This window comes from Podarcis tiliguerta (assembly GCF_965153285.1).
Source record: "Podarcis tiliguerta genome assembly, chromosome: 3".
NCBI lineage: Eukaryota > Metazoa > Chordata > Lepidosauria > Squamata > Lacertidae > Podarcis > Podarcis tiliguerta.
The window spans coordinates 87,018,631-87,033,502 of NC_139536.1; the positions used below are offsets into that span (position 1 = coordinate 87,018,631).

Below are 14,872 nucleotides of genomic sequence, written 5' to 3' on the forward strand. Positions count from 1 at the left end.
TGCTAAAGACTTTCACATTCAACAATGAATTGCACTATATTATTTCACAATCATTTAAATGAAATTAGAAATTGAACAAATACATATTTTCCTTTCCAGACTCTCCCCCTCCATGAAGCAGCAATTATTTCATATATATTTTTTCTTAATATGTGGCCACTCCATTCCGCTCCCGAACTGCTTAACTTTCTCAGTTCTCCTTTTTTCACCTTTGCTGGTTTCTCTGTCACTGGAAACATCTTAAAGCAATTTAAAGTGCTACACCTGAATAAACATGTTGTAAAAGTGTTTATGTATTGAAGTGGGTCAGTTCAAGGTACGGTATTTGGCTGCGACTTCTAATTTCTCTTTTTTACTGCAAAAGGGCTGCCAGGAGGAGGAAGTCTGAGCTGAATTAATACATTTGTTACAGTGGAAGTAGAATGGAAACTGCCTTAACCACAAATCAAACTGCCTCTTTCATTTACGCCAATGATAGAAGTTTTTCTAAGAAATATAGACCCTGGCAGAGAGCCACTGTAAGTTTGCCTTTAAAAGGGAAGCCTATATGCTTATTTGTTTAAGGCTTACTCCTATGACTATTAGTAAGTTCTTTCTCAAGCGAGATTGAGTTTAATGGCATGATACATTTGCAAAGCAGATGCTTCTTTCTCAGAGGATTTTAACCATTTCCCATCTCCTACTTTGCTATAGATCAGAGGGACGTTGCTGCCAACCAGGCTAGCAATTCAGAATTTCTTTTACTATTTTAAGGAATTTTGTACGCTTTCCCCTTGTACAGCTGCATAGCTTCACATGACACTGTCTCGGTTTCTGGCGGAACGAAGGGTTCTGCATAATACGTGGAGACACAAAGGTGTTCGGGCTGCCAAAATAAATTCTGTTAAGAGCTGGGGGCTTATTTGTTCGAAATTCATATGGATGCAGCTTTAGTGACTAGCTCCCCCCCTCTTTTTTTTTCATTTTCAACGCCTTCCTCCAACACTCCTCCACCCCCGGTTGCCCCAGAGGGTCACAGTCTATAATCTAGTGTAGTGCTCAGTCCTGACTGAACAAATATTATAGAGAAATATGTACATCCCCCTGGGAGTAAAACTAGAGTCAATCATGTACATATTTCAACCTCTATTATATATTATTCCTTGAAAGACTGAAGCCTCAGCTGTACCTATACTTAAGGCTTTTGGTGAAATTTGAGTAATGCTTTGAAATTATTTATGACTCAAAGTATAAATATGTAGGATGCCTGCCTTTCTCTTTCGTATTGATTTGTGTCGAGTATACAGGATTCCCCATCAGCCGTTCTTGTTTTTTTAAATTAAGAGGATAGTGGCTTTTAAAAAAAAGTTGACTACTTTGCCATCACAATGTGGGATTCTAATACACACAATATTCTCTTCTAGCGCTACACCGTTTTCAAAATAGGTGAGGCTATTCTATGTATGTCTAGCATATCTGCCTTTCACATTACATTTCAGTTGATGGAGCCTGATGAAGTGGACAAGGTGTTTGCAATGATGTGAATAACAACACATTCCCTTCTCCCTCCTGGCTTATTAAAAGCTTGTTGAGGTGGTACAACCAGGTGGATCCAAGCTGTGGTCAATGTATGCTTGTGGGAGGGAGCGGTGATGCTACCACACCTGAGGAAAAAATAATCAAGCCTGGGCCCATTGGTTTGAGAAAATGACCACCCAGTCATGAATGGTCCCTTTTGGGGGAAAGGTTGTGGCTCAACAGTTGCAAATACTTTGGGATGAAACTGATTGCCTTGACCTGTTCCAGTTGAGGTTCAGGCCTGGTTATTGATAGGTCTTTGTCATCTTGGGTGACCTTTATTGGGAGAAGGACAGAGGGGATGCAAGCCCATTATTCTTACTTGATCTCTCAGTAGGTTTTGATACCATTGATCGTGGTATCCTCTTGAGCCAGCTCTGTGAGATGGGCATTGGGACTACTGTTTTGCAGTGCTTCTGGTCCTCTCTCTGGGGTCAAATTCAGAGAAAAACATTGGGGAGTATTTCTGTGGGGTGCTGTGAGGTACTGCCGGGAACTATTTCATCCCCGATGCCATTTAACATCTCCATGAAGTCATCCAGGGTGGTTTCTGGGAGATTTGAGAAGTGCCATCAGTACACTAATGATACACAACTCTGTTCCTCTGTAACATATATCAGGATAACATCTGTGTAAGCGCTGGACCAGTGCCTGGAGCCAGTGGGGAGCTGAATCAGGGCCAACAAACTGACTGTGGTTGCTGGCAAAATGGAGGCACTGTGTGTAGGCAGTCTACTCTAGATAGCTGTTACTCAGTGCTACTTTGAATATAACACAATAATAACAATAATAATAATGTTCCAGAGTTATTATTCTAACATGGCTCCTTCACCTATTGGCTTAGCTTATTCTGTGTTTAGGTAAATATGCTTATGTTGATTGATTTTGCAGGTAGGAGTATCAACGTGAAATCTGCTGGCCTTATAGGACGGCATGGTCCTCAGTCAAAACAGCCATTCATGGTTGCTTTCTTCAAAGCAAGCGAAGTCCTTTTTCGATCTGTCCGAGCTGCCAACAACAAAAAGAAAAATCAGAACCGCAACAAATCCAGCACTCCGCAAGATTCCTCAAGAATGCAGAGCGTTGGGGGTAAGACAAAGAATGCATAATATATACAGAACATGTAGAGAACACACAGAACATGTAAACAATACACCCCAGAAAGAATGGGAAGCACAAAGGTCATGTTCACATGTCATGGTAAGCCATAAACCACGGTTTACCACAATTAGCAGATTGTTCCATCTTTCCTCCTCCTGGTTTGTGTTTGGAGGGAAAACCTACAATCCTGAACCTGGGTTTGTAGTTTGTTTTGCTCCAAACACGAGATCGCATGTAGCATGATTGGTAATTGGTTTACTGACCATGATTCGTTACAGTGAAACAGCCGACATTCCCAGGTTTGCACGTAACAGTAAGCCAGGGTTGAGGCTTTACCCACCCAGTACAAGCCAGATGGAGACATATAGACCTCTCAGGCACAAGTGATTGTGCAGTCAAACCCATTACTTTAAACCAGGGGTGCATTGCTTCCCATAGACGCCAGTGGGGTTTAATCACAGAAGTCAATAGAGTTTCACCAGCCTAAGTGTTACTCTTATGTTTCTCTTCTTTCCCTCATACAATGCAATGAGTTTCCCCAACTTCCATGGTGTTGTTCTGTTACCAATATTGCAGTCATGTTTTTGAAATGAACAGAAGTAGCTCTTTCACTGAGTCAAATATTCATTCAAAAGCTGTATTTTAACAGTGTAAATTTCACCCTAAATACAGACTTCCATTGAGAAACAAAAGCCTAACTTGTTCTGTTTATTGATGTGGGACATGCTTAATAGTGCAATTCTATACATGTCTAGTCAGATATGCGGTACTTACTCATAGGTAAATGTGCACATGACTGCAGCCCAGATGTGTAATAACTTAATTAAACATGCAATAATCCTTAGTATATAGACAAACTCAATCCCATCTCAAATATTTGCTGCCCGCCAATGGATACATTTAGGAGTTTTTATATCCGATTTCCTTGTTCTCCCTTCAAAGTATTTTTCTACTAAACCTAATTCCAGTTCCTAAATTATTTGGGTATAAAGTTTATTCAGCCACAGTATCCCATGATTTTGATTCCTAGCAGAATAAGCACATGGACCTTGAATCCCTAGTCAGTGAAATTGGATCTTTGGCACCAGATTCCGTATAGTAATGTCACCCTAGCCACTTACCATGCAATGTAATATTGCATCCCACATTTGTCTCTACTAACATGCAGAAATGTAAGGAAGGAATATGGATTTAATTTAGGGATTTTTTTTTGCATTCTAAATAAGTGTGCGATCAAATTCTCCCCCGCCTTCCCCCTATGATTGGATATTGAATGCCTAGTTTCACATCAAGTGTGCTGAGGCTTTTTTCACATCTGGGCAGCACTCATCTGTTATGAAAATGCTAAAAACAATTTTAACACTGTGGAGAAAGAAGCTGAAATGATACTTTTACATATATTAGAGGGGTTTGGGTGGGTTTTTTGTGTTTTTTTTGAATAAAAATTCACACAGGGGAGATGGGGACTTCCAAAAAGCTGGTGAGTACATTTTTGTGTTTCTGGTCTAACTCTCCCCCCCCCCAAAAAAAGCAGCCAGCAAATACAGTACATTTTTCTCTCTCTCCATCTTGTGTGCAAAATTAATAGACAGGCCTATTCTGGAAAAACTCTTGAGCAGAAATCAAGGAAGGGAAGCCCCTCAAAGTTGACAGAATTACTCTTATAATGGTAGAAATGCTGTAATGATGAACATTAAGATGCCAAAACCGAATCAGTAACCAAGTAGATGTTAACATGGTTGGACACTGAGTGGGCACAAAATATGCATTGACATTCTTAGAAAATCAGTTCATGAGGCAGTCTTTCCTTGATGTGTTGTCTTATTATAAAAAATAAGCTAGAGACTTAAAACACTCCTTTGACTATGAACATTCTGGAAACCTGAAATCAGTAGAAGTGGAAGGTATGTAACATTTTATACCCATTTCTCTTAACGGTCAAGGTTATTAACTCATTGTAAATATGGGGAAATTACAGCAATATTAGTACTACAGGTATGGTGCAGGACACACAGAACAGACTGGGACAGCCAGAAGGGTTTGAGAATAATGTTTTCACTGTATTAAATGCCAATAGACTCAACTATACGAGTAGCCAGGGAGGCTTGTCAACAAAGATGCATGATGTTGATGAAGAGCCTATAGTTCTTTCTATTATATTGCCGTTTGCATCATGAAAACTACCCTATGTCTGTGTGCCTTGACCACAATGAAACTTTTTGCAGGTTGAGGAAAATCCATCATGCTGCTTGCTTTTTGGCAAGGGGAGATAATTAGCTACTGTTTTTTAAAATAGGCATGCAATTACAATTGATATATCATATCATAGCTGGTTATGGCAGCAGTCAATGCCTTGCCAGACAGCAAGGTACTGCCCATCAGGCGGGGCCTCTGATTGGCCCATTTGAAGCTGGCATTCTGGTGGGAAGTCCTGCCCTGAGATCCTGCCAACTAGGGGAATTCCCAAATGGCTGGCAAACACGTGCAAGCTAATTCCTGGGATGACAGCAGAGAGTGAGGGGCCGCATCTGCCACCCACCTGAAAATGGTGAATGCCCATAACTGACATAATTCAGTGGCAGGTTTATTTAGTTGCTATTATACTCCCATCCAATGAGTCCTTTACAACTGAGCCTCTTGCCTGCCCCGGGTTTATGAGGGAAAATGAGGCTGTAATCTTACATCTACTTACCTGGGAGGAAGCTCCATTGAACTCAGTGAGATGTACTTCTGAGTAGACATGTATGGGGGTCTGCTGTTAATATAATTCTTTTAAAGCTCCTCTGCTAATATTACGGTAGTCAGTAATAGCAGCAGTCAGCATGACATGCAATTACCTGAAACACTTCATATATCAAAAGCAGGTTTCCTATTTACTCATATCAAGATGTTTGTAATATCTAAGGAGGAAATAATGAATGCTTTGAACCATAGAAGTATTTATACATTTTATTTCCTTTCTGCAGATTATAACACAAGTGAGCAGAAACAAGCCTGTAAAAAACATGAACTGTACGTGAGCTTCAGAGACCTAGGCTGGCAGGTAGGGGCAATGATCAGTCCTATTTTAGACAGCAAAAAAGAATAATAATGGCAACTGGTGCTTAGGATTCAGGAGGAGGGATGTTGAACATGAATCTTTGCAACAAATCTTGAAATTCAGTCTATAACTCATTCCGTAGTAATTATGCTCGTTTTGGTGAGCTGCTAAAGGAAACTACCTGATCAATTTTCAGTTATCCCAGATTAATAAATATTGTTTCATGGAAAATTGATATGCCAACAATTTAGAGACAGGAAAGTAGTGTTGGACCTCACTCTGTCAGCAGTGTCCCTTGTTTATTTCTAATAATTCCAAAGCAAGGGTCAGTAGCTGCCACTGGGGTTCTGTTGATCTGCTAGCTTCCCAACACCAGTGTGGTATTGCTAGCCCAAGCTGTCTGCTACCTTGCCCCCCCCTTTCAGGAATTGACAACAATGTGCTGCTAGCAGAGCAGAAGATCGCCAGTACAATATTTGTAAAGTTCATACATATTAATCCACTGACATCTACCCAGGATCTGGAAGAGCTGGGACCATTACTGTATACCAGGGATGTCCAACAGGTTGATTGCAATCTACCTATCAATTGCAGGTCATCCTTGGTCGATCACGTGATCCTGATCGATCCCCCCCCCACAACAACTTTGGGTCTTCCTCTCCCTAAAAAGCTCAACAACTTTGGTCATTACAATGGATCACAATAGATCACTGCCATTATTATTATTTTTTTGTGGGAGTAGATCACAGTCTCTTGGAAGTTGGACATCCCTGCTGTATACATTTCTGGGTGGAATTCAATATTCATTTGTCTTTGATTTTTTTTCTGTTTGATTTTTCTTCTCATTTGGCACCTCAGCTTCCTGAAAGTATCTCTCTTACCTGTAAAGTACTGAGTTTGTACTTAAAAGTTCTGTTGTTTGTTGCCTAGGATTGGATTATAGCTCCAGAGGGTTACGCTGCCTTTTATTGTGACGGAGAATGCTCCTTTCCTCTCAATGCACACATGAATGCAACAAATCATGCCATAGTGCAGACTCTGGTACGTATGCATCCCTAAATGTAATGAGTGCCATCCAGGAAAAGAGGTGGAATTATGTCTGAATTGAACCAATGGAATGTAAATACATTATCTCATAGATATCAGTCTTTCTCCGGAGACAATGGAAGTGTGTGCCTTCGGGGGTAAAGTCAAACTGTTGGAACTTGCAGTGCCTGCTGTGGCTGTAGATCAAGTTGGGCTTATTACTTGTAACTGCTGCCTCCTGCATTGTTTTTGCTGCATTTGCAGCACAGAAGTGGGCACAAGCCTTGACAGTCCAGACAGCAAGACCCTCTTCTCAGCCTCACTGATGCTGTCCAAAGGAAAGGAAAGCAATACATTTGGCACTGGATACCAGCGGGGCTTTGCTTAAGTGTACTTAAGTGTAAGAATATTATTTGGGAGACAGCATCCTACACACACACACACACGTTTTCTGGGCTTGCCCTTCTTTCTTTGTCTTCCCCTGCTTCAGCAGTTTTCAATACAAAGGCAAGAAAATATCCAGAAACCTCTCTACTGGGCTAACATTTCATTCCAAGCAGATTAATATTTTAAACAAACCACATAATCATATTTCTGTAAGAAACCCCTGAAGCACTGTTATACAGTAACATTCCCATGATATTTTAAAATTTTGACTCGGTCGTTCATTTTCAGGACCAAAAAACATGTACCTGCATTTCCCACCCCAACTGCAGAGCTGATAACGCTTTTAGTAAGTGGATCTATTTAGAACTAGAAAGAAGGGATCAAAGCGAAAGGATTACCCTCTTCCACAGCATCTTGTTCCAGCACAACCCAGCTTGCTTTTAAACTTGCAAGAAAAAAGTGTCCTGAGATCTGATCATGAATATCTTGCCTCACCTGTTGTTTGTCCCTCCAGCTGTCATCTTCCAATTTAGATGTACAGTGGTACCTCGGGTTAAGAACTTAATTCGTTCTGGAGGTCCGTTCTTAACCTGAAACTGTTCTTAACCTGAAGAACCACTTTAGCTAATGGGGCCTCCTGCTGCCCCTGCATGATTTCTGAAGCAAAGTTCTTAACCCGAGGTAATATTTCTGGGTTAGCGGAGTCTGTAACCTGAAGCGTATGTAAGCCGAGGTACCACTGTACATGCAAAAGTCTGGCATGTTCTACTTCAAATTATGAATATTAGAATTCAGTGTAGGGTGCAGTTTGGGGACCTAACTGCTCATGCATGCAACTTGTAATAAAGTCCTTTCCACTGTGATCACATTACTCCAATAAGGGTCAGCCTTTTGTTTTCGGCAATTAGTCCTTGGGATTCCTACATGGCAGACTGGCTTATTGTAGCAAGTGTTTTCTAGCATACTTACTGCATGGGAGTTGGGCTCCAAGACTGTAGCAAACAGACACCTCTATGCTGACGATGCCAATAAGTATCTTTCCTCTATTAGGACACTTGCTGTGAAACAATAAAAAAAGGGCCTTGTGATAATAAGCATTTCCAATTTTAAAAATATTTAAAGACATTTACTGTTCATTTCCCTGGACTTCACCTAAGTGAAGGTTTCAACCAGGCTGTTCCCAATGAGGTTGTAGCTTTCCAAGAAAAGCTTTATTAAGCACACTTTGAAAAAAACAACAACCAGCAGCTTAACTTTCTCAGACACTACAGCTGAATCAGGCTGTACATGGTTAATGCATGCCTTTGGGATGTATTTGGCTTATTTGAACTTGGAAATTCCTGAGTCGATTGTGTGTGTGTGTGTGTGTGTGTGTAATTATGTGAAATGTGAGGCATTAAAGTAATTTCTTTCTAACCTTATGCCAGCAGTGGCTATTAGATGTGAGCACCTAGTATGACGATTGCAGAATGTGCAAAATCTAGAAATATTATTTATTTAGGTTAGAAACAGAGGAATAATTTCAAGGCAAAGGGGTTACAATCAGGCATTACAAGCTGGGAAAATTCACATTCCTAAGTGCATTCATTAACTTTGGCAGTATTACTGCTGACCACTGTTCTTATTAATCTGTTACATCTTCAAATGAGAAAGAGGCAAGAAATGATAAAATGAAAATTGTGCTTCCCCTTGCCTCCAAAAGTGAGAAGCCCGTGATATTTCCACAGTTCCTACAAAATTAAACTAGACACACACATTCCCAAAAGTTTCATTTTATTTATTAAACAACCTTAGGAAATGCATGTGCATTTTATTTCTACTAAACAGTGTGTGTGTGTTTAAAGGATTTATGGTTGTTCGAAAAGATCTCTCCCTGGTAAACGATCTTTTCGTGGTAACAGTTATATAAAAGCTGTTTCCCGATTGCCTGTTCTGTGTTCTCTGGCAAAGACTACAGACTTATATCACTGCTGGGCAGATGGCTATAACAGATTTTAACAGTCTTACCAAACAAACGAAACTTATTACTGCTGAAGTTTTTATCCTGGCTTTAATACTCTTTTGTCCTTCCTATTACAACTCCCTTCTCTACGGCCTCCTTGCTTCCCAACTCACCCAACATGTGCAGAATATTATTCCTAACTTGCTTTCAAGTACAAAAGACCCTGTATTTTCCCTCAGTCTCCAATGTTTCCACTACCTTTCCCATTCATTTCAGGAAGCTGTTCAGCATTGCCTTCCATATGGTTATCCAAGCCCATTTCATGGAATGGCCTCCTCTAGTCTCTTCCCTGCTCCTTCCAAAAAGCAATCACATATGCTGTGGTTTCACCCCACCCTTGCCAGCGCTACTGGAGCACCGTAACATACTTACGTTGGCTGGAATCCTGAGCTTGCTCCTGCTGGCCGGCAGAACCTTTGAGTTGAGCTCCATTCACTGGTGCCCGCTGTGGCTGAAGGAGAAATAAGTGGAATTTAAGTACAACCATTGCCGACTTGTTGCATTAATTGCAATGGAATCTATGTTCAACTTAGTCTAGCTCTAACTCAAATCCAATGAAGTTGTCCCATTAGCACAAGGAGCTCCACTTGCACAGTGGGACTTCCAATCCCCTTTTCTCCACACCTAGCCCCAGAGCAGATTTGAGGGTGCATGGGGGACACATGGGGAGAAGAGAGGGAGGGGTTTTTCAGTAGTGCAAATCCATGACCAACTGAGAAACCTTTATGGGATACAATCCAATGTACCTACTGTACATCAACGCAAGCAGAAAGTATGGATATAACTCTACAGTCGTACCTTGGATCTCAAATGCCTTTGCTCCCGAACAAATCGGCTCCCAAACAATTGAAACCTGGAAGTGATTGTTCAGGTTTTCGAGTGGGTTTTTTTGGAACCCAAACATACAACGAGGCTTCCGATTGGCTTCCTGCAGCCAATCGGAAGCCGCCCTTTGGTTTCTGAATGTTTTGGAAGTCAGACGGACTTCCAAAATGGATTCCGTTCGACTTTCAAGGTACGACTGCACAAGTAAAGCCTTAGTTTAACTATGGCTGGATCTAGACACATCAAAAAAACCGTTTCAGTTAAATGCATTGTAAACTTCATACAGGGAAATCCCACTGGCGAAAAATGGGACTCCACAGTGCCATCTGGTGTCACAGTGTTATAACCCATATAATGCACTTTATCTTTATGAATGTAGCTGAGTCCTGCCTGTCTCTCTTCCTTTTCCAGGTCCATTTGATGTTCCCTGATCATGTCCCTAAGCCTTGCTGTGCCCCAACAAAACTGAATGCAATCTCTGTGCTCTATTTTGATGACAGTTCAAATGTTATTTTGAAAAAGTACAGAAACATGGTGGTGCGATCATGTGGTTGCCACTAGAATCGGTTTGTAAAAAAGAAGATTCTCAATCATATGTTTTTTCCCTTAATTATAGTAAAGGTGATAGAATGCCTTTTTTTAAGGAAACGAGGACCTTAAACAGCTTATTCCAGTTTATGTCATTTTTCATTCATGTACAGTATTATGTACATAGTAGCATTAATTTATTTAAAGGTATATAGTTTCTTTTGTATGAATGATATTGCAAACGCTTTATTATATTAGTATGTACTAGAATATTGAAGGCAGATTTTCAGCTAATCATGCCGAGATTTATTTCATTTTTTAAAAAAGCCTTTGTATAGTTCTCTCTCTTTAACTCAGAAACCCCAGAACTCCCGTGACTGTTTTATATTGTTAAAGGAAATTGAATACATTTGGCTACATTGTGCCAATGAAAACTCTGGCGGGCTATTTATTTAGAAAAGGCACTGAGGAAAGGCTGAAAAAGAGAGAGAGAAAAAATGCTTAGCTAAAAACAATTCTCCTTTTAGAAGTTCTACTCCATTAGATAAAGAAAAACGCTGAACCGTGTTTAAATAAATAAATGGCAGTTTAAATGCAGGGGCTGAAAGATTGCACATAATTGTCAAAGCTATTTTCTTTAGCAGAAGGAGTGTAACCATAGGAGCTATGTTACCTCTATTTGCTTGTGGGGTTGCAAATTTTTCTGAAGTCATTAAGCTTTTGGGGGTTGCTTGTTGCCTGGGTCCATAGCTTTTGAAGTTACGGGAGCAGGGCAGGGTGGAATGTAGAAGAACAACCTTCTTACCTCAAGTAAATGCTATTGGTCTATTAAACTATAATGCTACTGCGATGGATTTGTTTGTGTTTATCGACCAAAACAAAACACATGAGCCAGTGAGTGAGTTAATGAAATGGAGAATAAGCAGAGAATAACCCCCCTGCCCCAAATGCCCTCAAACCAGTCCTCAAAGAGCATTATTTAAGTTAAGAAGAATGCTCATTTACTTATTTCTTGGATTACTTAATCTCACCTTCAAGCATTATTTAATAGGATTTGTGTCTGTGACGGGGAACTAAGGGTGCACACTGTTGCAGAAAAATGCGGTCAGCTGTATGGCGTTTCAGAAAAATTACTTTATCTCACTTACAAATAACATTTATTCCTGTTTTTAAAATATCTTTCAAAAAATCTGTTGAAATACTAAACAATTACTTCTGTTAGAGTTCTTTTTGACAAAAAACCCCCTCCCATTCCAGCTGCTTTTAACTATGTTTTTAATTTACCACAAAGCCTTACTTAGTTAAACTGCAGTTCATGTACTGTAATGCATTTTAATATAGGTATCTTTTATGACTTGCTGTTTTGAAGAGGAATCATGAAGGTTAAAATTAATCTGAGAAGCATTTAAAAAGGAAATGGATTTGCCTGTGATTTAGATAGATTAAAGGTTGTGGTTATTTGGAACTGAATTTATTTTAAATAAAGTTTGAAAAGTGTATTTTGGGTACATTAAGTAATATATTTTTGAATAAAGGTGTACCATTTTGAGTGTATGAAATTGAAGATTATATTATTCTTTGAAATGTTCTGTTGAAATACAAGTCTATATTTTAAGATCTAATAAATCTGAAACCTTTGTTTGCTCTGCCATGACTTTTTTCTTTCTTGGCTATATTATATGGAAAACTTGCTGAACAGGAATAACCCATTATTATCCAGAGCTGGCTCCTTCTGGCCAGCAAAGGAGCTTCCATTCATGGAAGGAGAGTTCCACTTACGGAATGCATCCTTCTGAGTGTAGAACAGAATTTTTGGATTGACTCCATAGTTACTTAAGTTTTCAAACTGAGTACATCTGCTCAGCAAGAATATAAACAACACATTGACAGAAGTGCAAACGTTACAAAGCATCAAGGTTCTGCAGTTCCAACCCACCATTGCAATTGCATCATCAGTGAAAAGATATTGTAAACAAGGAAAAACAAAAACCAAACCACCCCCCTCTCCTTATGCATTGCTACCATTGCTTCCGTTTAGGGGAAAAAGGAAACTGGCACAAGAATTTTCACATGCTCCAAAGGCTTGTATTTGCTATACGCTACTGGGATTTTAGTTGCACATGCGTCCAAGCATACCTCTTTCTCACAGTAGCTAATAAAACACTTTCCATGTGTCTGTCAATTTGAAAAATACTTGTATAACATTTCCTTGCAAGTCAATGGCCAAGGTCATTACACTTTCATGCAAGATTCTTAAAGAGAGTTTTCTTGGTCCAGTTTTAATTAGTTTAAACTTTCTGGCTCCTGAGAGACCACAGTGGATTCCTGATTATATTCCCAAAGCAGCTAACTAAATATGAAACAAACTACAGGAAACGACGTCTTGCTGCTACAAGAGCTAATTGCAGTTTAATAGGCAAGTACTAATCTACTTGATTCAATTTACTTTGGAGCCCATCATTTTGTAACCCTTTTGGAAGCTACTAGTTTGTCTTAAATAGAACTAAATTTTGAGAAAATTAAATCCCTTGCATTTCTTGAGGCCGTTGATGTAAGACGGCGCTGCAAAGAGTAAATAAAAAACTCTCATGAGCATGTCATAACTCCTCATGAAAAGTAATACCAAATTAGCAATCTTCTCCTTTCAAACAAAAATAAAGGCAAACTTAGACAAATTGATTAGCTCCTATGCAGTCAATACCATATTCTATGGGCAAATTTTACTCTCTGTGTTTTAAATTGTCTCATTATCCTTGAGGCAGCAACCTATTTTCTCCATTTTGTATTCTGTGTATTATTATTACTATTATTATTACAGATATCACCGTCCATTTATGATACATTTGTATTCTGAATATTTGTATAGTAACAATATGTTTTAAGTGCAACGAGGGGGAGAAAGCAAATATTTGATTCCATAAATAGCCAAACAGGTTTAAGGCTAGAGGCACATAAAACCATCATATCTCAAGTAGAACTAACAGCATAATGACTTAATAACAAGGAATCTTCTTTAGGGTTATTAAACAATGGAGCAATCCAAACCCTTGATCTGCCATTGTAAGTGGTGTTTGGATGCAGTGGCTGTTTGGCTCTGCTGGTGGGAGACCTCCACTGCTGCAGAAGACCCTGCTATGCCTACTGAAAGTGTAGGTGGAAGCTCATACCAGCAGTCACCAGGAGATCCCTGAATTGGGGTGTTTCAGAGGGCAGGGAAGGATGGAGCTGGTGTATCCAATGATTTGCTGGATTTTAATGTGGTGGTCTATGTTATGTATTCAGTGGTCTGTGCTTGCCTGAGCTTGAGTCTGGACTAAGGATTCTGAGCCCCTGTGTTCTGATTTGATACATGATATCCAATCACAGAACATTTCAGGATTTGGGCCACTGCCATTGGCCAATTAAACTCTGAGTTATGATTCGCAACTTGGGAGTTTAGACAGCCAATCATGCTGAAAGTGGGAGTGGCCCAGGCCTTCAGAAATGTATATAAGCAGTTTGCTGCATTGTCCAATTCTGTTAGTTCAGTAAAGATTTTTGCTGTTATCACTATGTCTTGCTTCGTGGGAACCCCCCTACACTTCAGTCTACCTTGCATTTATAGGCCCAGTCCAGATGTCTCTGCTATGTCAGGCTGGAGCCAGTGCGAGTGGTGGCTCCAACTGCTCCACTCAGACCCAGTCCTCCCACTTGAGAGTTAGGGTTGCTGTCTTAGTTAAGTGGGCCGCCACCCTTACTCTTCATTTTCCCCAAGCTCCTGCATCCACAATAGCACCCAGCGTTGTTCTCCAACGTCCACTATGATGTTGGGAGGGCAGCTCTGCAGCTCTACGCCACAAGACGGAGAAGTGAGAAGTGGTATTGCTGCTAATAGCAAGTCTCGCCTTTCAAAAATGTTCCTCCCACTGGAGAAATCTGATGAATTCCCCATCCCAGTTTCTCTGCCCAGAAATTCTGAGAGGAGCACAGCTAGCCTTTGTGTGCCATCCATTTTTGTTGCGGTGTTGTGTTATTAAATAACAGGATGTTTGTTTATCTCCAAAGCTCACTTGCTGTCCACTGTGCATGTTATCTGCTTTATTATTTAAGGCTAACAGCTCTCCTAGGGATAGCTTTTGCACAGACCCTGTTCAGGAAATAGAACACAGATACTGCCTGCCAAGTTGGTCACTTTTTTCCCTTTCTCAGGTGTGGCTTAGAAGAATCTGTTTTCTTACTTTTTCTCTCTCCCTTTAGACCTATTAGGGAAGTTGGCTTGGGTTTGCCATCCCTAGTAGGAGCTGGCTGACTTGGACATGCTCTGTACTCATATGTTACAATTACTATGTATGTACCAAAGCATTAAACACTTGCAATGTAACATGGCTAACTTCAAGCTCTTTGGGAGAAAGGAGGGATAAAAATTC

General features: G+C 40.1%; 1 protein-coding gene across 2 annotated transcripts in view; it reads left to right on the plus strand.

Annotated features, from left to right (window-relative positions):
- Window positions 1–12,112, plus strand: part of BMP5 (bone morphogenetic protein 5) — a 51,948-nt gene extending 39,836 nt beyond the window's left edge. For both annotated transcript variants that reach the window (XM_083432307.1, XM_083432308.1), the window contains 4 exons: window positions 2,449–2,646; window positions 5,625–5,701; window positions 6,629–6,739; window positions 10,350–12,112. In XM_083432307.1, the coding sequence (XP_083288433.1) occupies window positions 2,449–2,646; window positions 5,625–5,701; window positions 6,629–6,739; window positions 10,350–10,499 (536 nt within the window). In that variant the 3' untranslated portion in view covers window positions 10,500–12,112. The remainder of the gene's footprint in view (window positions 1–2,448; window positions 2,647–5,624; window positions 5,702–6,628; window positions 6,740–10,349) is intronic.
- The last annotated feature ends 2,760 nt before the right edge of the window (window positions 12,113–14,872 follow it).